Source organism: Bos grunniens, chromosome 24, assembly GCF_055505025.1.
Source record: "Bos grunniens cultivar Pamir isolate PY7600 chromosome 24, Bosgru_T2T1.0, whole genome shotgun sequence".
NCBI classification, from domain to species: domain Eukaryota; kingdom Metazoa; phylum Chordata; class Mammalia; order Artiodactyla; family Bovidae; genus Bos; species Bos grunniens.
Genome location: NC_141188.1, coordinates 32,278,985 through 32,291,025, shown reverse-complemented (window position 1 = coordinate 32,291,025; position 12,041 = coordinate 32,278,985). Strand labels below are relative to the sequence as shown.

At 35.9% G+C, this 12,041-nt stretch overlaps 1 protein-coding gene across 8 annotated transcripts in view; it reads right to left on the bottom strand.

The window, feature by feature from the left end:
• SS18 (SS18 subunit of BAF chromatin remodeling complex) overlaps positions 1 to 12,041 on the bottom strand; it is a 76,599-nt gene that overhangs the window by 33,708 nt on the left and 30,850 nt on the right. For all 8 annotated transcript variants that reach the window (XM_086372911.1, XM_086372912.1, XM_086372909.1 and 5 more), the window contains exon 4: positions 3,839 to 3,992. In XM_086372911.1, coding sequence (XP_086229037.1) covers positions 3,839 to 3,992 — 154 coding nt within the window. The remainder of the gene's footprint in view (positions 1 to 3,838; positions 3,993 to 12,041) is intronic.

Here is a 12,041-nt window from a genome sequence, read left to right as displayed (position 1 = left end):
TCGTTTCAGTCGTGTCTGACTCTTTGTGACCCCAGAGACGGCAGCCCACCAGGCTCCCCCGTCCCTGGGATTCTCTAGGCAAGAACACTGGAGTGGGTTGCCATTTCCTTCTCCAATGCATGGAAGTGAAAAGTGAAAGTGAAGTAGCTCAGTCGTGTCCAGCTCTTAGCAACCCCATGGACTACAGCCCACCAGGCTCCTCCATCCATGGGATTTTCCAGGCAAGAGTACTGGTGTGGGGTGCCACTGCCTTCTCCAAAGTATTGAGTATTTAATCAATAGCAAAAAAAGTAAATGCTTCACTTGAATGATAGCAAATACTGTGAGGTGGACTACTATTCTCATTTTACAGACTAAGAAACTGATGCTTTTGAAAAGCCAGAAACATTCTAGAAAAATTTAAAAAAAAAAAAACAGTATGAAGGAGGACTTGCTTTATAAGAGACCAAAACATAGGAAGCTGAATTTAAAATGTGTAGTACTAACACATAAATGAACAAATTAACACATCAGTGAACCTAGAGCACAATCTAAAAACTGACCCCAAAGCACAATCTGGTAAATGACAATGGTTCTGAGATTAGGTATCTGTGAGCAAAAGAAAGATAATTCAATAAGTGATGTTGTGACAACTGAGTAGACATCTGGAAAAACACAGGCTGGATTCCCTACCATGTTTTTTCTAGCAAAACTAAGTCCAGATGTAAAAGAAGAAAGAAAAAGTAAGGAAACCATAAAAGAGTATTTCAAACTGGAGAATTTCTAAAATAAACTTAAGAGTGGAAGTGCTTTTCACAACTATAAAAGATTTATAAACTAGCGTACATAAAAATAAAACATTTGCACATGACCAACAAAGCAAAATTAAATAATAAAAATATTAACTGGGAAAAAATATATACAAGAAATAGCACAGACCAAACTAATTACTTAACATATAAACTAAGTAAGTAAAAGTCCACCAGCAGTAAACAGGCAAAGTACATGAAACATCAGTTCACACAAAAGCTTTACAAAAGGGCCATAAATATGAGAAAATTCCTTGTTTCACTTAATATAGTAAAAAGGCAAATTAAAACCATGAGATCCATTTTTAATCTTTTAGATTTGCAAAGATCAAAAGCTTTGTTCCAACCCTATTATGAAGAAAAAAGCACTTTCATACTTCATTGGAAGACTATAAATGTATAAGTAAGTACTATTTTTATGTAGACCAATATGACAATAACTACCATATTATAAAATGCATATACCTTTAACCTAACAATTTTAGTTCTAGGACTTTATCCTATAAATATACAAGTTTTTGAGTGTATATGAATATGGATACAAAACTCTAAATTTGTTTACTTATTTATATTTCACAGGCATATTCATAACAGCATAATTTTTAATACCAAAAGACTAGAAATAACCTATATTTCTATCAGAAGGAAACTGTCCAAATAAATGAGAGGCATCCATAAAAAGAATGTAATACAGTCATCAAAAACAACGAGGAAGCTCTTTATATACTGAGTGGTCTCCAAAATATACTCTTGCCTGGAAAATCTCATGGATGGAGGAGCCTGGTAGGCTGCAGTCCATGGGGTCGCTAAGAGTCGGGCAGGACTGAGTGACTTCACTTTCACTTTTCACTTTCATGCTTTGGAGAAGGAAATGGCAACCCACTCCAGTGTTCTTGCCTGGAGAATCCCAGGGACGTGGGAGCCTGGTGGGCTGCCGTCTATGGGGTCGCACAGAGTTGGACATGACTGAAGCGACTTAGCAGCAGCAGCAGGTCCAAAATATATCTTTATATACTCATGGTGTCTAAGGGAAATCTTCAAGAGGTAAAAATATGAAATATAATACTATCTAACATATGCTACCATTTGTGTTTAAAAGAAAAGAGAAGAAAAAAGAATGTACACCAGCACATGTTTTAAAGGGTAACTAGACACCAATGACTATCTGGAACAATGAGTCTGGATAGATAGGGGCTGTGTGCCTTTTCGCACCTTTTGATTTTGGTACCATCAGTATATATTATCTAATTGTTTTTTTAATCAGCTAAATTTATTTTAAAGGAAGATATGTGACCAAGATCAAACAGCATATAAAGAGCACTACCACTTACAAGACAAAATATTAAAAACACAACTAAAATCAGAAATTAAAAGCCCAGATACAAATTTGTGTACAGAAAAAGGTTGGCTAAATACCGTAGAAACTTATTAAATAAAAACAATATAACTAACTGGACTTCCAATTTCTCCTACACCTAACTGTAAACTTTCTAACAATGAGTTGTTTTACTAGTTCTCCAGTATTCTGCACAACCTAGGTCATAACTGGTTGAAAATCCCTGGCTCATAAAGAGATATCTTATTCCAGATGGCCTTACACAAAAAACCAAATGTCATGTTAACAATAATTACACTGCTGCTCACTTGCTTCCTCAGCCTTTGGTGTGAATGTTACCTGGAGAAGTTGAATTGAATTCCTAATTAAAGGCACCACTATAAAAAAAAAAAAAAATCACAAAATTCCCCTGACTTACGAAGCTGCATTGGCACTACCCTGACAGTTTTAAAAGCAACTTGTCCTGATGATCTAAGTGTGGACAGAGCAAGAAGCTTCCTTCGACTACAACCAGTTCCTTCTGGCTACAACCAGAAGGAAGCAAGAAGCTTCCTTCTAACTACAACCAACAAGCTGTTATGTCTTTAATCCTGCCTCCACGTGGGGTGAGGGCCATGTGGGCCATGACTGTGGAAGCCCTGGCAAGAAAGAGAAAGCTGCCACCAAAACACCTCACCCTCCTACATGACCAATCAATCACACATCACTCTCCTGTAAGCCAGGTGACCTGGCCTCTTCTGCTCCGTACTTTCTACATCCAAAGACCCTGAACACCAATGCTACCAACACAATCAGTTCATACTATCCTAAGGATGCTAATAATACTAATTTTAAAAATAAACTTCTCTGTGATTTTAATTTACTCTCACTATTGCTATTTGTATAATACATTCTTTATGTTAATGAAAATAACCTTTGTTTTTAGAAAGCAAAAATTCTCACATTAAATGTAGAAAACACTCCACCAAAACTTATGGGTATGGGTGTGACTATTGTTACAAAAACAAGATAATTTAAAGATACTTTTCAGATTAAAAATTCAACCCAGCAAAAGGTATGTAAATCAGCACCTGATGGTCTGGTATTTTAAGTAGCTCTAAACTTAAAATGGATAAACAACAAATAATGCATTATATAAGAAAGCTGACACTTTTCAGCTTTTAATTCTGCTCAACTTCCATATTTCCATTATGCTATAAACATATATATTCATAAAAATCCAAGCTCAGTTTCAATAGACCAAGGAGGAAATATTAAATACATTCGCACTTTAGAGGGTGTTTCGTTTTTATCTCCCCATGTGTTATTTTTTCAGCAGTACCGTTTCTGAAATCAATAAAATTTCAAGTAAACACAAAACTCAGAGAAATGCTACAATACATTTTTATAAACATTTTAATTCTTATGCCATGCCTTTTTCCCCCTCCAAAAGCTTCTAAAGCCAGCTGTATTGCATAGTTTCAGACAGACTAAATTTAGCCAGTTCTGTTCATCAGAGGAATGCTGTGTGTCAGCTACATCAAAGCCCAAGGGCAGCCTGATAAACACTGAATACAGGTCACGTAGCTCTGTAGCTAACAAACTCTAAGAGAGCTTGGACTCGAGGGCATTCAAAGCAGTTTTGTCATCAACAATCTAAGTATCCCTTGAGCCCCCATGTCGTTTCAGTTGCTAAGCAACTCTGGTGTTAATGTCTTAGAGGAGAGAAACTTACCAGGCATCTGGCCGTTCATCTGGTTCTGCATGTGTGGTGCCGGAGGACCCCCACCTACCATTCCATCTGAAGGCATGTTGTGAGCGCGCGGAGGTGGGGGAGGGCCGCTCGGACTCATCCCTCCGGGACCCATAGGCATATTCTGTGTGGGTGGCTGAAAGAAGACAGTTTAGTAAAACAAGACAAACAGTCAGACTAATATATTAAAGATGCATATGGTGTAACGGTTGCCTATATTATTCAAGTGAACAGGAACAAAAACACACATGCATTTCAACTTATTCTACTGCATTTTAATTATGGGCTTATTCACATTGTATTTAATACGCTCCAAAAACTTCATAGGATCATCAGCATGGATGTATCCTCTGACCACCTTAGACCAAAGGAAGAACCACAATTCAGGTCTATTTTACTTTACAGTTAAAATTTAAAAATCATAACATTCGATACAAAAAGAATTCTTGTTTATCTATAAAGATCTCTAAGGTGCCCACTACTGCTACTTCAATTACACTTTAAAAATCAAGTCTCCTTTCATTATTGATATATTTGGATATATTTACTCTTAGTGATGTATTTCACCTGAAAAGATACAGTAACAAAAGACTAAGGTACAAAAACTTCAAAATGTGATACATTTTATATTGTTGGGGAGGGGGTGGCTTTGGAGGGGGAATGTTTTAAACCACAAAGATGCAGCTCAGCCCAACATTTTTGTGCACTACTCCTATAGATTGGAAACATTACTGACGGCCTCCAAGGGTACACAGACAGCTGCCTCAAAAGGATGCCTTTGGCAAATTTCCTAATGAAAGTGTGAAGAAAATCACTGACTAACCTTGAGAGTTCACAAAAGGGCAAAAGGAAAAACACAGATATAAGATAAGGTGGTCTGTAAACCTGGCTCCCTTCTTGGGGATTTTTGGGTAGAGAAAGCATATAGTTTCTTTCCAAAACCCAGTTTTTTAAGGCTGTAAGAGGATACGGAAATCTTACCTTTACAGATCTATTTTGCTTTCTTTCTCTACTTGTCTGTGTTCTAAAAAGAATGTCCATTTCTACAACTTCAGTCTTCCTCTGACGTGTTCACTGTGTCTATACTACTCAGATTTTGCAAACACAGTCCTCCCTAGCACACTGAGCAGATAGATATACATTGTTCTTTAGACATCCCATGTAAACACTCAAATCTCCAACTACCTCATAACCACTAACACTTATAAAATTAAACAGATTCAAAATCTTAAATTCATAATCTTAGTTTCTTTCACTACTGAACCCAATAACTGCTTATTAAATATTTCCTCTTCAAGTCTTATCTTAAATTCTTTACCCAATTTGTATTCTTTAAATACTTTGCTCCATTTTCAAGAAAATTACCAAACATCAACTCGGTGTCACATATCTCACCTTTAAATCACCCTTTATCTTCCTTCAACATGGCTGACTTGATCCCCTAGTTTGAAAATCTAATTCCTTCCTCCTATTATCTTGTCTAAATTTTCTGTTCAGGAATTTATGCTCTCACTCTCAGTAAGTATCAGTTTCTCATCTTCTTGTGGTTCAACTCATAAATCAGTGTTCTCAGTTCCCATCATAATAAAGTAGCTTGTATCAAACTAACCCTCTTGCTAATAAAAGCTACAAGATCCAGATAGGCCACTCTCTCCTTCCAAGATGGCCCAAACTCTGTCTGTGGAGTGTCTTTTTCTCTAAATCCATTTCTTACCTATCACTTGGTTCTCACAGAATTCTTTCTACCATGAGACATCAAGAACCTGAGCTTCATCAAGTTCTGAAACCAGGAGGTGGATCGAGAAAGATCTTGCTGTGATTTACGTCAAGGAGTATTCTATGTTTTCCAAGACTCATTACTTTATATTTGTGCCTCTTTACCTGGTTAGTTGTACTTTTTGAAAATGGCAAAAAAAAAAAAAAAAAATTAAAACTGTTTCTCTAAAAAAAATAAAATCTGGATAAAAGGAAAAATCATTTGAAGGCACTGAAGAGTAATGTACACAGAGAGGAACAAGAGGGGCGACAACTGTTAAAAGACGGGAAAATGGAAACAACACGACCCCACAGCCACGCTGGCTTTTCCTGACTTCCCTGTGGAACAGAAAGCAGCCCACGCAGGAGGTGGCAGTCCCACTAGGTTGAGAGAAGACGGAGATTTTCGGCCACCAAAGAGCCGGAAACTAAAGTGCAAAGTCCCAGAGAGGAAGAACCAGAAAGAAGGGGAAGATTCAAGAAAACTAGCAGAAAACAGCCATTATGACAAAAAAGAGCTGAGAAGAGATTTCAGCTCTACCCTGTTCAAGGGAGACAAAGATTGGAGTAGAGGTCTCAGCACATCAGAAGGGCCTTCATACAAGCCAATCCCTCTGTTAAGATTTCAAAAGAGCCTCTACTTGGCTTAAGATCAAAATTTAAATACATCAGCTCTACCAAGTCCAAAAACCCTCAATTAAATTTAAAAGGCATTCTACAAAAAGTAAGAAGAAATGGCCAACACTCATCAGGATGGCTACAATAAAAATTTTTTTTTTGAACTATAGAAAATAACAAGTGTTGGTAAGAAAGCGGAGAAAATAACTCTCATACATGCTGAAGGGACTGTAAAAGGATGCAGCTGTTATGCAGAACATTTGAGCAGTTTCTCAGAGGTAAACACAAGAGCTATCAAAGTGAAGTCGCTCAGTCGTGTCCAACTCTTTGCGACCCCATGGACTGTAGCCTACCAGGCTCCTCCGTCCATGGGATTTTCCAGGCAAGAGTACTGGAGTGGGGTGCCATTTCCTTCTCCAGGGGATCTTCCCAACCCAGGGATTGAACCCTGGTCTCCCGCATTGCGGGCAGATGCTTTAACCTCTGAGCCACCAGAGCTATCAAAGGACCTAGCAATTCCACTCCAGGTATAGATCCAAGAGAACTGAAGACATACATTCACACCGTATTTATAACATGAATGTCCACAGCAGCACTAGTCATAAAATGGCCAAACAGTAGGGAAAAAACTAAAAGTTCTTTAACTGATGAATGAATAAACAAAATGTGATAAATTATATACACAATGGAATGCTTTTTAGCCACAAAATGGAGTGAAGTCTGATACACACTACAACACAGACACATCTTGCAAACACTTATGCTAAGTGAAGAAGTCAGACTCCAAAGTCCATATATGGTACGATTCATTTATATGAACTGTCCAGAACAGTCAAAGCCAGAGAGCAGAAAGCAGACTGATCAGTCTTTGCCAGGGGGATGGGCAGAGGGGACAACTGGAGCTGAGGTCAATGGTCAGGAGTTCTCTTTTTGGGGTGATGCAAGTATCCTGAAATTAGATAATGTAATGGCTGTATACCCTGTGAATACACTGAAAACCACTGAGTTGTATACAAGCATTCCTCACTTTATTGTGCTTCAAAGACACTGTGTGTGTGTTTTATAAATCAGAGGTGTGTGGCAACCCTGTGTGAAGCAGGTATATTGGTGCCATTTTTCCAACAGCATTTGCTCATTTCAAGTTTCTGTGTCACGTTTTGGTAATTTTCACAGTATTTCAAACTTTTTCATGACTATTATATTTGTCACGGTGGTCTGTGAGCAGTGCTCTTTAATGTTACTATTGCAAAAAAGATTACAACTCACTGACAGTTCTGATGCTGGTGAGCATTTTTTTAGCAATCGAGTATTTTTTAATTAAGGTGTATACACTGATGTTCAGACACTTCACAGACTACAGTACAGTGTAACACAACTTTTATATGCTCTGGGAAACAGAAAAATTTCTGTGACTAGCTTTATTGCAGTATTCACTTTATTGTGGTGGCCTAGAATGCCGCGTCCGACTCTTTGCAACCCCATGGACCATAGCCTACCACGATCGTCCGTCCATTGGGATTTTCCAGGCAAGCATACTGGAGTGGGTTGCCATTTCCGTCTCCAAGAATGGAACCCACAAAGGTTAAATGGAACCCATTTTAACCTTTTAAAGTACAGTCACCCACCCATATCTGAGGGTGACTGTACTTTAAAAGGTTAAAGTGGTGAACTTCACACTATGTGAATTTTATCTCCATTAAAAAAAGAACAGAGGAGATGGACGACCAACAGAAGTAATAGAAAACAGAAAAAAGACACATAGGTCATTCACATTTTAGAGTTATATGAGAGACCTTAATAATGACTGATATGTTCCAGGCAAAAAGCAAACAGGATAAATGGAGAATTTCAGCAAAGCCTAGAATTCTTAAAAGAGTAAAATGGAACAACAAAAGTGTAAAATAAAATCACACATCAAGATAGAAAAAATGGAGAGAAAACACAACTCACAAGTGTTAAAGACATGTATGTCATGCTAAAAAGGCCTAACACACATCTAACTGGAGTTACAAAAAGTGGAGAAAATGACACATAAGCAGTAAGAATGCTGGTCAAGAATTTTCCAAAGCTAACAAAAGACATGAGTCTCTAGCAAACGTATGAAGCTCCACAAACCTCAGTAGGATATGAAGCAAATATAGCTAGACATATCAGAGTCAAAGTCCTAAAAGCCAAAGTCAAAGTGAAAACCTTAAAAGCAGCCAGGGAAAATATGTCACATTTCCTTCAGGGGAATGGCAATCAGACTAAAAACCTATTCTGTATCATAAATAATGGAAATAGAATACAAAAAACCAAGATCTTTAAGGTGCTAAGACAGAAAAAGAAAATAATAAATCAACCAACCTAGAATTCTATACTAAGAGAAAATATACTCCAAATACAAAGATGAAATAATAATAGTTTCAGATGAATGAAAACTGAGATAACTTGTTCAACTGAAAAGGATTCATCCAGCTAAAAGAAAATGGCCCCAGACGGAAGCACAGAACTAGAGGAATTAACAGAAAGGAATGGAAAGGTAAAAATGTAAACAAATAAAAACATTAACATTTAAAATAACAGTAACAATGACTAGTATAGTTTAAAGATGTGTAGAAGTATAAAATATGACAAGACTAACATAAAGGACAACAGAATAAATAAATTGCTATAAATTTCTTGTATTTTTCAGCAAGTGTTAGATGTACAAATTTAGACTGGAATCTAATAAACCAAACTTGCACAATGTAATCTATTGGGTAACTACTTCAAAATGCCTATACACATATAAAGGAACAAATAATGCTTGATTAATTCAAAGAAGGACCAAAACAAGACAAATAGAAAACCAGGATCAGGCTGACAAGCTCAGAACCTATTATATCATGTTCTACATTAAATGTTTATGGACCTCTAAGATTTCAAATTCATATTCAATTTCATATTCATATTCAATATTTCAATAAAATAACAAATATTACTTAATTTTTAAAACACTCAACTATATTCTGTTTATAGGAGATTTGCTTTAAACTTAGGGACATATAGATATTAAAAGAAAAATAATAATATATAAACATTAATTAAATGTATGGTGATGTCACTATGTATCAGTTGACAAATCAAAAAACTATTACTACTAGAAAAACTAAAGGGACAGTTTATTATAATAAAAGGACCAATTAACCAGGAATATAACAATCATAAATTTGCATACATCTTATAACACAGCTTCAAAATCTATATCGTAAGAGTTGACAGAATCAAAAGGAAAAACTGAATAATCCATAATAATGGTTGGAGATTTTAATATACTTCTAGTAACTGACAGGACAAAAAAACATCTAATAACAATAAAAAGCCTTAGAATATAAGATTTGACAACACTATTAACAACTCAATTTAATTAACATGCTTAGACTACTATACCCACTCTAGTGTTCTTGCCTGGAGAATCCCAAGGACGGGGGAGCCTGGTGGGCTGCCGTCTATGGGGTCGCACAGAGTCGGACACGACTGAAGCGACTTAGCAGCAGCAGCAGCAGCAGCAGCAAACTACTATATACAACAGTTGCATAATACACATTCTTCTCAAACACTCAAGGAATGTAGACCAAACTAGGCTATATACAGGGCCACAGAGGAAGTCAACAAATAACAAATGATTGAAATCACATGTTACATGTTTTGAGAACAGTGAAATTAAACTCAAAATCAGTAACATAAAACTAATAACCTGTTAGTGAAGAAATCACAATGGAAATTAGAAAATATGCTAAATGAATGAATGGTCTCAAAATTTGTGAGACAGGGACTTCCCTGGTGGCCCAGTGGCTAAGACTCCGAGCTCCTAAAGCAGGGGGCCTAGGTTCAATCCCTGGTCAGAGAACTAGATCCCCCATGCTGCGACTAAGGCCCAGCACAGCCAAATAAATAAATTTTTTTTTTAAAAAAAGCAGCAGCAGCCCAGGAAAAAAAAAAAAATGAGATACAGCTAAACCATGAACATTTATAGCTTGAAAATGCATATTTAAAATGCATTTTTAAGAAAGGTTGAAAAATTAATAAGTTTCCATCTGCAGTAGTCAGGAAAATACAGCAATCAAACCCCAAATAGTATAATGAAGGAAATAAAATAAGACAAGTACAGAACTCAAGGAACCATATGCAATCTTTTAGAGAACACAAAAATGGGGAACAATTTCCAAGTCTTAATGAGGTCACCAAAACTCTGATACCAAACCTGACAATGACATCACAAGAAAGAAATTTACCCGCCAATACTTCTCATGAACAGACACAAAAATCCTAAACAAAATTTTGCAAATCAGATTCAGACTGCATAAAAAAGATGATGCATTATATAAACAATGGAATTTATTTCAGGAAAGCAGGCTAATTTAACTTTTGGAAATTAATCATTGTAACTCACCAAATTACACAATAAAATTCATATAATCATCTCAATAAAGGAAAATTATCTGTTAAAATTCAACATCCACTGAAGACTTTAAAACATTAAGAATGGGAACATCCTTAACCTAATAGATCTAGTTTACAAAATAAAATGTATACTCAATATCATCTTTTATTGATGAAAATAGTGGACTTTCAGGAAGAAAATAAAAATTCAGGAACAAGACAAGTATATTCATTAACACCGTATATTCAACAAAATAAACAAACCAACAGACAAATCAACAGTATAAAAAAAGAATAAAGCAGGGGGAAAAATAAAAGATTGGTAATGACATATAATTATTATTCAAAGATAACATGATTGAGTGCATAGAAAACAAGAGAATCTTTAACAAACTGTTAGAATCACTAAAGTAACTAGACACAGGTGTCAAGTAACTAGACACAAACAGGTATATATATATATATACACACACATATATACACACACATATATACACACACATATATATATACACACCTATATTTGTGCGTGTATATATATAATTTCTATCATTTCCAATAAACTAGAAAACTAAAATTTTGAAAATGATACCATGTATAATAGCATCCCAAAAAGGTGAATAGCTAGAAGATAAATCTAGCAAGAGAAGTACAATACTTCTACACTGCGACATTGTTGAGAGAAATTAAGGGGTTTACTAAACAGAGGGATATGTCATCCTCACTGACTGGAAGACTAAATATTGTGGAGATGTATCAGTTTCTCCAATGTTGGCTTAGACATTTTATGTAATCTCAATCAAAATCCCAGCAGGCTTTCTGCAGAAATTAACAGACTAACTCTAAAATTTACATGGAAATACAAAAGACTTAGAACAGCCAGGACTCTAGAAGAACAACATTACCTGATGTGCAGTGTTCAGGTATGTGGCTGATGCAAGGACTGATAAACAGACCAACAGAATCAAAGAACTGAGGAACAGCCCCCCACACACAGTCACTTTACAACAAAATGATTTATATTCAGTGGGTGAAAACTGATCTTTCCAATAAATGGTACTGGATAAACTGAACATCATATGAACAAAAATGAACCCTGACTCCTAGCTCAGATCATAAACAAATTTAATCTGCAATGAATCATGGATAAACGAACTTTCAGAAGCAAGGATATCTTCATGACCCTTATACAAGAAAGTATTTTGTAAACAAGACACTGGAAAGAAAAGAAAAAGACTGATAAACTGGGATTTCACTTAAATTAGAAACTGTTCATCCAAAGACACCATAAAGAGAATAAAAAGGTAATGTGCAAACTGGAAGAAAGTATTTGCAATATACATAGTCAGTAAAAGATCTGTATCTAGAATATAGGAAGAACCCCTACAAATCAATTTAAAAGACAACC